This window comes from Gallinula chloropus (genome assembly GCF_964237585.1).
Source record: "Gallinula chloropus genome assembly, chromosome: 3".
In the NCBI taxonomy this organism is placed as follows: domain Eukaryota; kingdom Metazoa; phylum Chordata; class Aves; order Gruiformes; family Rallidae; genus Gallinula; species Gallinula chloropus.
In genome coordinates this window covers 116,732,531-116,749,931 of record NC_140087.1, presented here as the reverse complement: position 1 = coordinate 116,749,931, position 17,401 = coordinate 116,732,531, and the positions used below count along the sequence as shown (strand labels likewise).

At 48.5% G+C, this 17,401-nt stretch overlaps 2 protein-coding genes across 3 annotated transcripts; one reads left to right on the top strand and one right to left on the bottom strand.

Annotated features, from left to right (window-relative positions):
- Positions 1–43: 43 nt before the first annotated feature.
- On the bottom strand, positions 44–17,333 carry PLA2G7 (phospholipase A2 group VII; the record flags this gene model as incomplete). Of its 2 annotated transcripts, none has more annotated exons than XM_084261641.1 (11): positions 44–1,256; positions 1,604–1,752; positions 2,341–2,514; positions 2,950–3,041; positions 3,318–3,431; positions 5,270–5,417; positions 5,880–5,948; positions 6,494–6,587; positions 7,188–7,335; positions 10,142–10,260; positions 17,072–17,333. In XM_084261641.1, the coding sequence occupies 11 exons, from the start codon at positions 17,331–17,333 to the stop codon at positions 1,153–1,155; spliced, it is 1,473 nt and encodes a 490-aa protein (XP_084117767.1). In that variant the 3' UTR covers positions 44–1,152. The 2 variants fall into 2 exon arrangements, with proteins under 2 accessions (XP_084117767.1, XP_084117768.1); XM_084261642.1 differs by lacking the exon at positions 17,072–17,333 and adding an exon at positions 10,502–10,725.
- IMP3 (IMP U3 small nucleolar ribonucleoprotein 3) lies at positions 10,904–12,741 on the top strand. Its single transcript, XM_084261644.1, has one exon. It carries the CDS (start codon positions 11,291–11,293, stop codon positions 11,846–11,848), a length of 558 nt encoding a protein of 185 aa, XP_084117770.1. The 5' UTR covers positions 10,904–11,290; the 3' UTR covers positions 11,849–12,741.
- Positions 17,334–17,401: the final 68 nt, after the last annotated feature.

The window sequence follows — 17,401 nt, the reverse complement described above, 5'->3', positions numbered from 1 at the left end:
AGCAAAACACTCCTGTGTTTATTCCCTTAATAGAGACAGTACATGGTGATTGACAGGAGTCATTTAATTAAATTCTGACAACAGATTTTAGGTGTTGCAATCTCATGTTAAGATCACAGATTACATAAATAGTTAACTACATTAACTGCACTGCTTGCTCCACTTGCTTCTGTTGTGTTCTGTTTCTAACCTGATTTGGAAACAACCAGGCTACAGACTTCTGCAAGGCTCAGTCATTTAGAAGTTACCTTTCCATGGGGCAGCTTCAAAGAATGTTTTTTGTTCTGAAAAAACAGAGCCACCTTTAAACCAACCACCACAGTGATCTGCTTCTACTGCCAGGTAACAGGTGCCAGTGTCTGGAGAGTATTACAACCATGAGAGACATCAAGGTGATCAAGCAATGCTTACACGCTCCTTTTAAAGGTAGTAGTTGAAGTGACATATCTCTTCTGTCACCTTACAGTGGTGTGAGTGAACAATAGTGGTTACAGGGATTAACAAGAGAGGCACTGCTTGGAACTTTGCCAAAGGGGAATTACAGTTGCTACAAGGACAATGACCATTTCAGCAGCTTTTGGAATGGAAACATCCTCTGCATGTTCATATGAGAAGTCAGGTGTGTGAGCAACACCTTTCTCTGTGGTCGTCTTAAACTATTTCCTGTAGCTCTGGCGGTGACCGGGTAAAACAGCACAGTTTTGAAGACCATCTCACTTAGAAGGACCAAAAACCTCCTCCAACTCTCAACTTGTCAGAGCACAGTTGAAACTAAAGTTTCATAACACATTAAAGAATTGTTTTTCTTGCATTGCAACAGAGGTTTGCTGGGTGCAGCTGACTTAAAGCTTAGTAAGCAGAACTTTAGTTGAATTCCTTAGAGCTTCATCTTTCCTTAATGGTAGCTTAAAGATGCTTTCAATTTTTGACTTGATTCTTCCACAGCTGCAGAATTTACCCTGTTACAGTATTTCAGAGCACCCAACTAACTCATTTGAACTAAGATTTATCTACATTTTCATGATAATGCAATCTAATGCCTCAGCCTCTTTTTTGTTCCACACCCCAAAAGCTGTGTGGGTGACCTGAACAATGTCTGACCAGTGTTAGTGTCCTGATGTCCGTGGCATTTTCAGTATTCCTTTGTCTTCCTTATTCAGATTCAGCTTGAGATAAGTCAATATTGGTACCAGGAATAACATTGGGTCCTACGCCATCCACAAGAGAATCCCACTTATCAAAATCTTTCTTAAGACCTAAAAAAAGGGAGAAAAGAAAACCCAAGTGGTAACAAGTTAAGTAATTGCTCTTTGTAAAGAAAATTGCTGAAAAATCAAATGGGCTTGGTAAAGTAGGGTGGCATGATGTGTTATGGAGGGAAAAATGCCACTTCAGGTTTTCATGTATCAGAGCAAGCTCCAATGGGAGCTGCTCAGATTACAAAAGTAACTAACACACCTCTAGAAAGAGTGATTTGTTTTCTCTATACTCAAACTTTGACCCAATTACTTTTGATCTTGTTCTAAACTGAACGGTTACCTAAAAACCTTCATAGGAGTTAAGCATTAATAACATTCATGCTTTGATATAAGCAGATACTTACTCAGATGTTTCTGCAGGAAGGCTAATGAAGCATGGTTACTTATATCAATAGCTTCATTTGGGTCTATTTCTCCTTTTAATTTGAAAAATCTTCCAATGAGTTCTCCGATCACAAAAGTGAAGTCAGGAAAGCTCTGATGTACTGACCCCCTGCAAACAGAACAACAATTAACAGGCTTGTAAGAACACCCTGGGTTGCACCACAAACTCCTTCCAATAGTCACGTGTCTTATGCTGTTGTTTTCAGTAGAAGCCCAAACAGTTTTAATCTCGTGAGCGTGTGAGATTAGCAGTAAATTCTGCCCTAACCACAGGAGGGAGGAAGTTTTGTATGTGCTTACTGTAAATCACTGTAATAGCAATAAAGGGTAGGCTTGGCAAAACTTCACTCTGCCCTAAGGTGGATTACACAGCCATCCACTCCCCTGTACCTGGTGCTTTCATGAGGTGAGTGTAACTGCACCCAGAAGGCTACGTAAAGTGATGTGTGAGGCCCAGGGGAAAACTTGTGCCCCAAGGCACACCTGGGTCTATGTTAAACTTGGGGTTACTGGCTGTTTTGAGAGGTCTGTCCCCACTATGGGAGATGTATCACTGTCTAACTTAAACATACAGTGAAAACCTGGGCCATGAGGAAGTAGTGACTGTCTGTCTGTCCATAGTTACATGGAGGACATCTCCCACAAGAGAGTAAAGATTCATCTTCAACAGCAGAAATGATGGATCCTGGACACTTACTTGATAGTGATCATTTTCTTGTTTGTGTCATTGGAGCTGAGCCTCTTCATCTTTAAGATATTTTCAGCCCACTGGAATTTTTCAGAGTTGATGAAGAGCAGCGGTTGCTGGACACTGTTTTGGTAAGTGTCATCACCCACTGGCAGCATCCACGCATCGAGGGCAATCCCACACCTGCCAAAACCAACTGGATATGGTCACAAAGCAGAAAGCTCTGAGTGGAAGTTTGCAGTGTGTTTTGATTTGCAGGAAACAGGGGAAAGAGAAACTCTTTTATGATACTGAACAGGGAAACAGGTTAATGAATCATTTTGTGAATTATTTTCCTCTAGGGAAACTGATCCATTATTGAATTTGTTGGTCTCCACTGCCAGGTGCAGCTGGGTACAGGAGCTTCTGCAGGGTCCCACAGTATCATGATATAACATGATATAGATACTACATTCCACTGCATCCCCACAGTTGAAAGAAGCATGATTTGAGCAAACAAGCCATGGCAAACAAAACTTCTCTTCAAGAACTAATCAGTAGTTGGGAGATCTTAGGTAAGGTCCCCTGCTCCAGACCTCTCAAGGGCCGAATGTCCCTTGTCTTGTTTTGCATACTTACCTGAATCTTAATTCTTTGCTGAGACTCTCAATAACTGTAGCACCACCAAAAGAGTGTCCCATCACAGCTATTCTGCTAGTATCAACAGAATCCTGTCAAAAAAATCCAGGTGCTGTAAGAGACTTTCCCAATTTAATTGTATATTTTTTCAAGGGCATAATTTTTTAGGCAATAGAGCCTATTGGAGTGAAGAAAGCATAGTTTCAGATCTGTTATTATCTATCCAGCTTGGAATGACCAGAAAATATGTTCACAGATCTACGGTGTGACCTTCAGAGTATTTCACATGAATCAGTTTAGAAGTGGAAGAGGGAAACCAGGAGCATTATTGGGTGTTTAACAAAACACAGTCCCCACCTTTCACTCACCTTTAGGCTGTTCCAGTCAAAGTTTGACTCTAGTACGTTCGTTACTTCCTCTCCTGAATTGATTTTAAGAATGAGGTTGAGAGCTTTGATACACTCCTGTGCTCTTTGCTGCACCTGGGGAGAAAGAGAAGTTGGGGCAAAGCAGTGGAGGGAATTATCAGTAACTGCTCAGCTTGTCAGCCCGTTGGACACGAGACTTAGTCTGATGTCCTGCTCCCCTGTGTCTGATTCTGTAACGACTGCTCTGAACTCAGAACGGAACTGTAAACCCCAACTCTGACAAGGTCTGACCAACAACAAAACTGACTTCTGGAAGCTCCAGAGCTGGAGCTCTTACATACAGCCTCTGCACACAGAGGAATTTATCCCGGTAACACGTGCCAAAGACACTAACTCCATCCTGTCGCTACTTGGAGATGGGGTGGTTGGGATATGCAAACTTGTTAACACAGCTACAAGGAAGGGTGCCTTAGTGCTCCTCCCCACTTTGATGAGCAAATGTCATTACATCACTTGCCACATCTGCACAATAGCTCTAAAACTGTCTTTACACCGGATGAACCCAAAATAAAAAACAGCCAAGAAGCTCTTCATACACGTAAGTTCTTGAAAACTCTAGAAAGCAAATGAAGGTTTTACTGTTCGGTATAAGATGTGGTTTTGATTTTGGTATTTGAGCAAAAGAAAAGTTTCCAAAAGAACCAAAGAACAGTAGTGTCCTTGGGAACTGCAGAGTGTAGGCAGACAGCAAGATCTGTGCATCTCCTCCCCCCATGCCCTAGTGAGGCTGCACCTGGAATATTGTGTCAGGTTCTGGGCCCCTCAGCTCAAGAAGGAGATAGAACTCCTTGAAAGAGCCCAGTGCAGGGACACCAAGATGATGAAGGGAGTGGAACATCTGCCTTATGAGGACAGGGTGAGGCAGTTGGGCCTCTTTAGCTAGGAGGAGACTGAGGGGTGACCTCACTAATGTCTACAACTATGTAGAGCGTGCGAGTCAGAAGAACGGAGCCAGGCTCTTCTCAGGGATGGCCAGTGACAGGACAAGGGGCAATGGGTGCAAGCTGGAGCAGAGGAAGTTCCATGTAAACATAAGGAAAAACTTTCACTGTGAGGGTGACCGAGCCCTGAGACAGGCTGCCCAGAGAGGTTGTGGAGTCTCCTTCTCTGGAGACATTCAAACCTGCCTGGACATGTTCTTGTGTGACCTACTCTAGGTGATCGTGCTCTGGGGGGTGGTGGTTGGACTAGATGATTTTCAAGGTCCCTTCCAACTCCTAATGTTCTGTGATTGATGAATTTCAAACCTCAGACTCCCCACTTCTCTACACATGAAATTTGCAGACAGCAGCTTCTGGGGCTTATTTGCACACAGGAAATGACTGCTGTCTGTATGGCACTGAAGATAAACATCTCCCTGGCTGAGTTTGCCTCAGCTGAAAGAAAACACTCCCACAATTCAAAGGTCAAGTCCATGCTTGGAGGAGCTCATCTGTATGGCCGTATGGCATTGGTGTGCTGCTTATAATCAGGAAGTCTGCTCTTTTCACACTGCTGTAAACCACTTTCAAGTGTGTCGATGGTGATGAAGCAAACATCCTCTACAAGCAGCCATGATTCATCTTGCTACCCAACAGCAAAAAAAAGCTAAAGGCCACAGAAATGTTTGAATTGAACTCAATGTCACCTAGAAGACCAGGTTGGCAGTGGGAAGACCCAGAAATGAAACAGAAAGTTGAATGGAACCAGAGGCGAAGCAGCTGACTAAGCGTGGCAGTGTGACTTCGTGAGAAAGCTGTGTTGAGGAAGTGGTTTCAGCTCTGATGAAAGCTGTTGTTGGCTTTCCCATCAAGAACGTACTATTTGCTGCAGCAGGCTGCAGACATGGCCCACGGGGGCCTAAACACACCACTCCTGCCTTGCTTCCTAGAGCACAGACACAGGATGAGTACCTGACTATGGCGCAAGAAACGCTCCTCCTCTCCTGTTTTTAGTTTCCTGTAGTAGATCCACTCCTTCTCTGTGTTTGATGTAGACTCTTCCTGGGGCTCACAAATGGATTTTTTTTTACAATAATATGTTGCTGAGGCAGATTCATCCCTGTAATTTCAACAAAAGGTTAATTCTGGGGATGTATTATGTTTGGTTTGAGAGGAAATCAGCAAAACTTTCAGGTTTCGCTTATCTCAAGAGATCCAGCTACCAAGCAGTGCTGCTGCAGTCACAACCAAGTGCTGAGAGACTTTCTAAATAATGCAATAGCCCCACCAAATTCCCATCTCCTTTACATTCTCCAGGTTCTAACAATAAGAGGAAGAGAAAAATAGCATGCCTGAAGAATGACAAATGATATTTACCCTGGGGACTTCTCATTCAAGCACTTATCTAAGCAAACTGCCTTTGCTTAGATAAGAATTGAGCTAAAATAAGGCAGGGGGGAGGGGGCTGAGCTGAAGAAGACACGCCAGGTTTTTATTTTTAAAAAAAGAACATTAACATTCTCTTCACTACAAGAAAGTTTCTTTCCATCAGAACCCAAAACTGTTCAGTATAGGTACATACCTGTGCTCCACAGCAGCCACTATAAAGCCCTGGGAAGCCATCTCTATGCAAATAGCAGAATAGATCGTCCTGCAATCAAAACCACACTCTGGTGACACACATGCATACATAATTATTTCATACATAATTATTTATGCTTTTTAAACGTTGACCATGCTATGCATGCTCTAGCCCCTACCCAGTGTTTCTCCTGTTTGAATTTGCTAAGCAGTAGAGCAGGCCAGCACATGTATGCCAGTCATCAAAGCCCACTCACAAAAATCACATTGCTGTTTTACTATCCTATTCAGAAGGAAAAATGCTAATAATTTTAAAATATAAACACAGAGAGACTTGGCATCTTCAAAGAACAGTCCAAAAATCAACTAGTTAATCTTCACAACATACCTATGGATTGGTAATACCCCTAAAACACAAAGAAACAGAAATAAATACCTCAACCCTGCTTGTATTTACTGCTGTTGATGTCAGTGGGGGCATACTGATGCACAACAAAACTCTTTCAGCTCCATGGGAAAACTCATCCCCCTACTGAAAATCTGTCCAGAACCACCCTTGGAGACTGGTGTCTCCATAGACAACAAAAGTAGTTTGTCAACAAACTGCAGAATTACCGAAAAGCTCCGAGTCCATGGGAAAAAATGAGGAGTGGGTACTTTTCTCCTGGCTTAAAAGCAGCGTTGGACCTCGCAGGACACGTCACTGAACCTAGATAAAAATCAAAGCACATGTCATTATTACTGAAATGACAGAAAACATTTGTTCCTGCAGGAGAGACCCCTCGATTCTGATGACCACTGATTTCAGAGCAGTCATCTGAATGTAAGGTAACAAATCTCATCACTCAAACACAGAAGACAAAGATCTGAATCTGAGAAAACTTCTTGCTTGGCAGAAGAGACTTTCCTTCTCATCCTCTCACACACAGCCTAGCACAAAGCCCATGTATGTCCTGAACCCTATGGGAACAGTCAGGCATCCAGATCTTGTGGGCATTCAGACCTTAGTATTCATCTGACCTTTTCTGTATTGGCACATTTCCCTTATGGGATTTAAATCTCCACATGTAGGTGCAGCCCCCATGCTCCTATTCACAACAATCAGGGACTACCTGAGAGCTGGGTCACACTCCACATTGAGCCTCACTACACAAACCATCCCCAAACACACACATTTCTTTGGGAAAAACTAATTTTTCCTTCCTCCTGAAGCAATACAACCCTGCTCACAGAGCAGCAAGGCAACCACCTGCATTCAGAGCTCACGACCATGCAACCAGTCCAGGAATAAAACCAAACCCAGTCTTACCAACATAAAAGTGCAGAAACTTTTCTACAATTCGGAACATATTAAGGAAGTCACAGAGTCCCTGATAGTACTCCTTGTCTGGAATCCATGGTGCCTCTTTGTTATCTGTGGCGACGCACGATGGATAATACAGGCGCAAGAAGCTTCCCTGGGATTAGGAAGGGGAAAAAAGAAAAAGAAAATTGATATTTATTTATATATGGCAGGGGAAAAAAAAAAAAAAAAGGAAAATAAAAGCTTCAGATGCAAGAACGACAGCTCAAGAGAACTAAGAGACTCTCATGAGAAAATGATTCTCTTCTACAGGCTTTGATGCCAACCCCACATCAGTATCTTTTTGTCCCTGCAATGAACTTAACATGGCCTGACTGTGTGCCTTTAGGTAGAGATGCATGTCACCATCTCTAGGTTAGCCTACAGCTGACTCAAAATGCTCCATTTAATTAATCATTACTAATTCCTTTATTTCTGCACCTTGCTGGAACTTTTCTTCTGTCTTCCTCACTGTGCTCTCTTCAGGGAACAGTTTGATCAGTTTAATAGGGGTGACTATGTATCCTTCACCCTTCCAGCTGGAAGCTGTCCCTGTGGTCCTTGCACCAGTGGAGCTGTTACAGATCCAATTCAGCTTCCCAAACTGGGGAGAATAAAGGACCCTCCTAGAAGTGTACTTTTCCACTAGGTTAGAAAGAGAAATTTTATCCCAAGGCTAGTTTCTGGAAGTCCAGCAGAGGAGATGTGGGTAGAGTCAGGGTCTCAACTGGGCTACAGTATTCCTGGCTAGCCTGGGCATAAGGCTGTAGGGAATCTCTCAGGCAGCCACACAGCAAAGGGTGCAAATATTGTTCTTCCTCCTCTTCAAGATGTTCACAAGTCACAGAATCACAGAACATTAGGAGTTGGAAGGGACCTCGAAAGATCATCTAGTCCAACTCCCTGCCAGAGCAGGATCACCCAGACTAAATCACACAGGAACACATCCAGGCAGGGTTTGAATGTCTCCAGAGAAGGAGACTCCACAACCTCTCTGGGCAGCCTGTCCCAGTGCTCTGTCACCCTCACAGGGAAAAAGTTCCTCCTTACATTCACATGGAACTTCCTATGCTCCAGCTGCACCCGTTGCCCCTTGTCCTATCTCTGGCCATCCCTGAGAAGGGCCTGGCTCCTTCCTCCTGACTCTCACCCTTTACATATTTATAAAGACTAATAAGGTCACCCCTCAGTCTCCTCCTCTCCAGGCTAAAGAGGCCCAGCTCCCTCAGCCTCTCCTCAAAAGGAAAGTGTTCCACTCCTTTCATTATCTTGGTGGCCCTGCACTGGACTCTTTCAAGCAGTTCTATGTCATTAAGCTGAGGGGCCCAGACCTGGGCAGAATATTCCAGGTGCGGCCTCACCAGGGCAGAGTAGGGGGGGAGAAGGACCTCTCTTGACCTACTAACCACACCCCTTCTAATACACCCTTCTTAGCCATGAGGCTCATCGTGAGGACCACCAGGACCCCAGGTCCCTCTCACCTACACTACTCTCCAAAGTCTGTAGTGGTCCATCTTTCTAAACACAATTCTGTTAACCTGTGTTTCATCTATCTCCATTTCTTACCACTGGTTTGAATCTTCTTCTCCTGCCTGCACTCCAGCAGTTCCAGGAAACCACCCAAGCTTTCTGCATTCACACAGACCCTCTGTACCCCCTTGCTGGTATTTTCCCTATGCAGCAGATGAACTGTATATAATTTACATCCTGCTTTGTGAGGGAATTTGCAACACACACTGTTCAAATTTACTGTCTTACTGTACTTTTTTCTTTAAAAGTTAAGTCTGTTCCAAAGCTCATGTCCTTTTTGGGCCTAAAATCTTTCTTGAATGCGAATTTATCCCTTTCTTACACAGTGTGTACAAAGATTGAGCTTGTTTAATTATGTTTATTTCTATTTAATTATCAAACATAAGTCCACCTTTGATACAAAGGCTGTTAAGGAAGAAATGATCCAACCTTCATCCCTACTGGCAATGATATTAATGGGACCTCAGAATAGTCTCCATGAATTCTGCCAGCTAACTAACTTCTTACCAGAAAAGGAAAGAGGTTCAGTATCTCTGCCCAAGAAAACTGCAATTATACAGATTGCTTATCTCAGAAAAACACGTGGCCTGATTGCAAAGAAAGGACTCACAGAGTAAGCTCAGTCAAGGAAAGCACATGAATAACCGTTCCAAACTGATCACAAGTTCCTCTGTACCTGGCGAGTCTGAGGAGTCAAAGCCCCAGTGAAAATGCAGGCATATTCTCACAGGAAAATAAAAAAGCAAGGGGATTTGAACTGGAAACCTGTAAGCGAGCCCATTAGCTGGCTATTTACTGTCCCTATCTTCTTATCGTGGTTTCTCTCTGTACTAAGCACTGGCAGAACTGACATCCTGTTCTTTCTCAGACCGAAAACATTTTGAGAAAACATCTTGTGCTTTCACCCTGCAGCTCAAGCACTACTCAGCGCCCAACCCTGCCAAATCCTGTTGGGCTGAGAACAGCCACAGGCATGAAGACTGTGTGTGGAGTCTCACCAAGAGCCCAGCCCAGATGGGAAAGGTGGTGGGGTGGGTGGGAAGAACCCCTTGGGTCCCAGGAGGACATGGTTCCTCCATGGTATTTTGTGTAGGGGAGTCAGGAAGACAAGGAGATTAGGAAGAGGGAGAAAGTAGCCATGGAAGAGTTGCAGGTTCCATCAATGTGGTAAATTGAGCCAATTCCTGGAGGCATCTGATATTTCTGAAACTATGCCCAGTACATATCCTACGTTGGGATGGAAAGGATAAGAAGGTCAGCTCCGAGAGTCAGCTCTGGAGCATCCCCACACACAGACAGGACCTTCTGTTTGATCCATCCACAAAACTACAGCAAGATGTTTTACAAACTCTGAGGCTTAAATCTGAAGGAGGAATAGCCACTTGGCTTACCTCAGCTGCATCTTCTGTCATCAGGTCCGTACATCCAACCGAGTGCGGTCCCTTTCCTTCAGGGATCCTGTAAAACTTCCCAGTGCTGCTGCTCCACATTTTCAATGGTGCCAACAAAGCTGAAGAAAACACACAGCAAATTAAGAGACCTCCATGGCCTGTGTCACCACCTACCCCAAAAAAAAAGTCAGCGTGCCAAAGGTCCAGGAGTAGGAAATTCAAGGCTGAGCCGACACAAGAACCTGCTTCTGAGAATCAGAGACCTGAAACCCCGAGTCGCCAACCTGACCTGCTCCCCTGGGAGATTTCCGTGGAGCAGGGGGCCCGATTCCCAAGGATAAGACAAAACCATGTACTAACCAGAAAGCCAGCGAGAAAACATTTTGCTGGGGACGCGGAGGTGGCACTTGGGGAGGTGGAGGTGCAGCGGGAGCAGAGCGGTCTCGCTTCTTGTTTGCAAAGACGGAAGCGCAAGCCCAAGAGCGGCGAGTTTAGAGGCGAAGGCAGTCCCCTCCCCGCCAGCCCTCGGAAGAACGGGGCAGCTTTCGCAGCTCCTCGCTAAGCAAAACCGGCCCGTGCACCAGGGGGAGAAGGATGCCACAGAGACAACCAGCGCTGTCGCCGTTACTCTCGAGAGGCACAAGGAGGTCTGTGCGCGACCCCTGGAGAGACAAAGAAGGAGATGCCCACGCAGGAGAGGTCGCTGGGGACGTCTGGCCGCCCCCCCGCCCCCTCGGCTCGTACCTGGGTGACACCTCCGAGACAGGCCGGCCTGGGGATGAGCCGAGCGCCGGGGGAAGCAGCCGCATCCCAGACTAGGCGGCAGGCGTGAACAGCATCCCCTGCCCCTCGCTCCGGCCCCCGGGCTGGGTTTTATACCCCACGGCCTCCTCTCCCGGCAGCAGCCCCGGCACGGCGCCGAGGGGAACCGGCGCCATCCTAACACCGTAAGAGAAAGGGTCGGCAGCTCTATTCCTACCGAGCCCAGAGCCTCCAAGGGATAGTAAGGGGTAGGGAAGGGGGAAGGGAGCCGCGCCGGAGCCGGCCTGGCCTCCCTCGCGGGGGAAGCGGCGGGGCGGAGCGGGGATGCTCCTCCCCGGAAAGGGCTGACGTTGCCGGCAGCGTGGAGCTACTGCGCGGGTCGCCAAGATGGTGCGGAAGCTCAAGTACCACGAGAAGAAGCTGCTGCGGCGGCTGGAGCTGGTGAGCTGGGAGGCGGCGGCGGGGAACTTGGCCGAGGTGAGGGCGCTGCGGCGTTACCGGCTGGGTCGGCGGGAGGACTACGTGCAGTATAAGGCGCTGGCCCGCGCCGTCCGCGCTTTGGCCCGCCGCCTCCGCGACCTGGGGCCGGCCAGCGCCGCTTTCCGCGCCCGCTGCGCCGCCGCGCTGCTGGAGAAGCTGTACGCGCTGGGGCTGGTGAACTGCCGGCAGTCTCTGGCCGTCTGCGAGAGCCTCTCGGCCGCCGCTTTCTGCCGCCGGCGCCTGCCCTGCCTGCTGGTGAAGCTGCGCATGGCCCAGAACCTCCGCCACGCCGTCACCTTCGTGGAGCAGGGGCACGTCCGCGTTGGGCCCGAGGTGGTGACCGACCCCGCTCTCCTCATCCCCCGCGCCGTGGAGGACTTCATCACCTGGGTGGACACCTCTCGCCTCAGGCAGAAGGTGCTCGACTACAACCAGGAGCGCGATGACTTCGACCTGGCTGCTTAGGAGCCGAGGTGGGGGGGGGTTGGTGCCGCCCTTCCCTCCGCCTACCCGCGTTCCTCTGCTCTGCCCCCGGGGCACGCGTGGCCACGAACACGGACTAGTACGGACCGCCACCGTCTGGTGTTTCCCCCTCCCTATAAGACGCACCCAAAAGCGGGGCAGGGAGGCCGCGTACTCCCTTGTAAAGTACCGCTCTGCCCCTAACCCCCCATCGCGGCCGCTGTCTCCATCCACGTGGAGAAACGTCCCTTCCCCCTCCAGAAAACATCCCCTGACCTGGCTCCGTCCCGCCTGGATCCCGGAAAGCGAAAGGAGAGGATGCAGTTGGGTTTAAGTGCTTGGCTGCTAATAATAGCCGTTGGAAGGGTTTTAAGCCTGGCAGAGGGGCTGGATCAGGACTGAGCTTGGGCAGCTTTCCCAGGAGGCTGCTCTGCCAGCTCCCAGCGTGTGTGAACCGGAGGAGTGGCTTCTGGAAGGGCTCTCTCCTGATACTGAGGAATGCCTGCCTGCAGTTGTTTGGGGTCAGCAGTAAACAAGAAGGCAGAGTACTGTGTTCCTGGAACTGTACAAGTTTCAGCCATAAAACCCCCGCAAAAAACTTCCCAACTTTATTTACTTGTGGAGTCTGAAGGGAAGTTTGATGCTCCAAGTTCAGTGTCTTCGCTGTGTGGGCTTCCAGCTGACACCTGGGCACTGTTTGTGGAGCAGGATCTAACTGGGGAGGTGTTGGAGGGAAAGCTGTCCTAACTGTAACTGCAAATCTGGGGGAGAACTTCACATCTGCCTCGTAATCCGGACAGGAATTGGTACCTGAGGGGAACTTGGGGTCTTCTGGAGCTGTTGGGAATGTATTGCCCATAAAATAAAGAGCAGAAAAGCAAAAATAAAACTCTTAAGCTCCTGAAGAAATGTGTTTGCTGTTTTATGACAGTTTTTCTGAGAGTTTTTTCTGCTTTAAAATATTCCAGGAAGCCCTGTTTGTCATCTTGCAGGACTTTGTTTTTTATGTAACTTCTTTTATGTAACTCTTCTGGTTTTGCTAGCTGCAGGGGTATTACTGAGTTATTAAATGTTTGGGTTTTTTTTTTTTCCTGGAAATGCTTTCTTTCCCTCATGCAGGGCTAGGAAAGGATTTGGCAGTAGGTTTTGGAGCGGAGGTATGGCTGCCCATCCCAAGTCCAGAGGGTTGGAGTTGAACTGCAGCCACCACTCTGAGTGTGGACACTTCAGCGTGGCTCTTCTGAACAGAAGAGTGCTCAGATAAGGGGTGTTTTGGGGGTACTGAATGGCCAGGAACTGTCTTCAGATATTATGGAAGACAAATATGACTTTTTTAAAGAGCAAGCTAAATGTTGAAAGTCCTACCAGTCTCCTAAGCCAAATGTATTAATTAAGCAGAGCATTAATTTTTAAAGCAATAATAGTTTTTAAGCACACAAAAAAGATGGGGAAACCCCTTTGCTTATCCTATGAACTACTCCTGTCCATACTTGAATTTATTTCAGGGAAACATCACCTGTAACAACCTTTTCCTTGGGGTGTGCACCTCACTTGTAGCAAGAACTACGACCTGAAAAGACACCTTGCACCTGAAAGGTGACTTTAATGCCTTTCCAGCTTCCATCTAAAATGATGCTGTTATTTCATGGGACATTCAGAAGGTGCCTAGTTCAGGTGCAGGTAAAAATGGTGCATCCCTTCTGCTTCACTGTTTTGGGGTGAATTCAAATAACAGCAGTGCCATGCCCTGTGCAGGGTGTTTTACTGCTCGGATGCTGCTCTGCCTGGTTTGTCCAGCACTTAAAGGAACATCAGAAAAGGAAATCTCAAACCTCCAGCCTGTTAGCCTCTGTGGTTCATATTGTCAATGTGTTCTTTTTTTGTTCTAAACTTTTCATTGTTCATCTGTGCACCTGTAGCAGAAGAGAAACAGCTAAAAAACCCTGTGGGCTGTCAAATTAAGCAGTGGGAAATTATGTCCCTGAAGATCCTGTGGGATAAGAGCATCCATCGCTCCTGCTCTCCTCCTGCAGCACTGGGAATTAAATTCTTCAGTCCCTTTTAAGAAATGCACCAGTGCATTTGTATGTCTCTTAAGTCGGGATGCCTGCGGCCCTGGTGTGGGTAGAGTACTTTAGACTTGAGGTGAGTGTCCTGCTCCTAAATCAATTTTAACAGCTGGAGTCTCCACACTCCTCAGAGGAGAGCTGGGTCTGCTTCAAGTGTGAGAAACAGGGTGTTGTCCCTGTCTGAAAATGGAAGTTCCATCGAACAGGAGCACACCCATGATCTTGCTCATGAATGCAGCCAGGCAGGAGATGGGTCCCTCAGGTTTAGTGGTGTTTTTCCCTTTAGCTTGGAGGTTTGAGTTTGCCAGAGCTGATGTTCTGTGGCTGCTGCAGGGTGGTTCCTTCCGTGGCTGGAGCTGAGGATTTCCGAGCGTGCAGGAAGCCCTTCTGTGACAGCCTTTCCCACTGCTGGGATAAACATGGAGGCTATTTTTAAATTCCAAGGCTGGATGCAGTGTCAGTGTAAATCAGCACCAGCTTCTGTGGGTCTCTGTGTGGGCACAGGGAGGCATTGTGCATTTTTGGGCCAGGACCTTCAAACTCCGCTCTCCAGTGCTGTGGGGACTCACAGTGGGAGACCTTATGTCCATGGGAGCAGCAGGATGGGGTAGTGGGTGTTGCAGTGCCTCTTTCCAGCACTTTCTGAAGTGGGGTTGCTGTTCCTCAGGCAGTGCAGTGTCTCCATGAAGCTTGTGAGAAGTTACTGGTGGAGGAGGACAGGAGAGCGGTGCTGGTGTCGGGGTGAGCTATCCCAATGCCCCAAAACCTGCTCTCTCCCATCTCCAGGAGTGTCCATCCCAGCAGCTGTGGGTGGGAGAGGTACCAGCTTCTCCAGGAAGGGACGAATGGGGATCTGGGCAGTGCAAGAGCCATCAGAGCAAACAGCAAGCACTTCCCATGAGGAGCCTGGATAGCAGGCAGCAGTAAGGGAGGTTTTACCAGACCCTATGGTTTTAAGTTGGGTTTTTTTTTTCCTTTTTTTGGTGTTTTTTTTTTTTCCCTTTCCCCTTGACCTTGGCTTGTTCTGTATTTGAAGGCTGCCAAAGCAGGCGAGCTGTGCTTGTGGAATGTGGGGGAGCTGAAGGAAAGAGTCCTTTGTGCTGACGCCTTCTGTGTTGCAGGGTGTGAGCGGCTGAGGCCATCACCAACATGCAAACGTGTATTTTTCCACTGATCTGAGTCACTTTTTCCCCCCCAGTAAAAAAGCATACTGCACATCCTAAAGGCTGCTTCTCTCTGACATCTCGGTGTGGCTTAGCGCAGAGGTGATGCTGAGCTCAGTGATGTAGTGACATAGGTACAGCTGGCATGCAAGGCTGGGTAAGGACGGTCCATCCCCCTTCTCAAGGTGGGAAACAGAGACTGAGAGATGCAAAGGTGAAGCTGGGTGATTCCTGGACTTTTGGGGGATGCTCCCGCATTCTGGATTAGACCAGGGCCTCCCAGCCACTTCTCAGGGCACTTGCACGTGCTCATCTCAGTAGCACTCCCCAGAGTGATGGAACTGTCACTGTCACCTTCTTGAGCTCTGAGTACTCTGTTTTAAATACATCCCCTGCCTGATTTGGCTCTGGAGATGAAACCAAGGTCTGGGATCACCTCTTACTCACAACCCCATATACCAAAACATCTGAACATTCACTGGGTCTGGGGAAAAAACACCCCTAAGCTTTACAACAGCGTTTGTCTGCGTACACCAGTGCTGGTCCCTGCTTTTAAATGCCCTGTTTTAGGCACTGAAGCAACTTTTCTCACCCTTTGCTTGCTGGTTTGGGCCTGAGCAGGACCTGGAACACCTGTCTGCTGTTTGATCAGGATATGCGGGTGTTCAGTAGAAGTAGCAGGCAGGAACTTTGGAGTCAGCAGGAGGAGGCACCTGGGTTCAGTCTCCCCATAAACCATGGAGCTTCTAGATACAAGGGCTAAACCCAAGTATACCTCCGCAGTGGGAAGTACTTCCCACTTCTCCACAAGCATGACTCTGGTGCAGAAAGGTCCCACCACTGCTACTATTAGCTAATTTTGAAAAGAGAAAGTGTTTCACTTCCAGAAGGTAGAGAACAATGGGAGGCCAACAACTGCTAACAGCCAGAGGTGGAGATTTGAGCATCTCCTGTTTCCTCCTAGAGCTGCCTGTTAGAGGACCCCGTGTGTCCCCAGCAGTAAGTCAGAGCTACTTCTTGGCAGCTGTAAATCATGTCAGCAGGGCTGATATATGCAAGTCTGGACACTGTTACTGCCCTTGGTTCCTACCCCAAAAAGCCACCACCTGCTGCTCTGGGAGAGGCTCTGTGGTTGTATCACAGGGTAAAGTACAGGCTTGTCCTGGGGAGTTCATCCCACTAAGTTTACAACCTTGTCACCTAGACCTGAGGTCAGCAGGCTTAAAACACAGTGGGGGAACCACGTCTTAAAACAAACCACCATCTCTTTCCCCACCAGCCAGGGCACAGGGTCCCACTCAGGCGACCACATGGCAGGTGCCAACTTCAGGGGGAGATGAGTGCTGTGCTGGCACAGCACCCAAAACCTCCTGCTCTGTGTCCCTGTGTGATTTTAGGTTGGCTGGAGGGGGGGGGGGGGGAGGAGGAGAAGAGTGGGGGGAGAAGGGGGGTGGGAGAAAGACACTGCTGGAGATCACCTAGTCCAAACCCCTGCTCCAAGCAGCGCACGCACCCGGCTGCCTCAAATGTGCATGTCTCAGCTCTGGATGCCTGAAGCAGAGTTTAATTCCCTTGCTGTGAGGATTTTTCTCCCCTCTTTCCATGTAGTCTGAGTTTCCCCTGCCACAGCCTGGGACTGCTGCCTCTCACCCCCACTCTGAGCACGTCTGTGTCAGGAAAACTCGATTCACCTTTTCCCTGAGCAGAGGGCATGTTGACTATATCCGGACCAAATCCCACCCCTCCACGGGGACACGCGGGGATTTGGGGACAGATAAGGGGCTGGAAGGGAGGGAGCAGAGAAGCACGACCCGTCAGGGTTTGGGGACAGCCTTGGGGCAGAGCAGGCTGACGCCGGGGAGCAGGAGCGCTGCCGATCTGTACAAGGGGCTGCGCAGAAACCACCCCAGCACCTTAAAATCCCCCCTCACGCCGCCATCGCTCCTCCCCAGACCCTTTCGCTTCCCTTTAGCAGTTCCCGGTGCTCCACGTACCTGGTGTACGGTGTCCCAGCTGCCCTTCGCTCCCGTCCCGCTGGCCAGAGGAGCGGGATAGACCCTTGAGCCGCCCGCGGCCCTGCGGAGCCAGGCACGAAGCGGCTGCTGCCACAGGAGGACGTCTCTGTGGCGGGCAGAGCGACTGCCGGGCTCTCCCCGAAGGGGAGGGACCAAACTTCGCCTTAGTTCTCAGATGAGACAATCTTCCTGGGAGATACCTTCCCCGGGCCTGGAAAACAAGTTTCTGGCATGGAGCCATCCCCAAAAAAAAACCCCCACCGTACGCCCCAGAGCCCCCCGCGGCCGCTGCAGGTGCCGGGTTGTGTC

Excerpts from the sequence above, each read along its gene's own strand:
- IMP3 (XM_084261644.1), top strand. The coding sequence starts at position 11,291 with ATGGTGCGGAAGCTCAAGTACCACGAGAAGAAGCTGCTGCGGCGGCTG.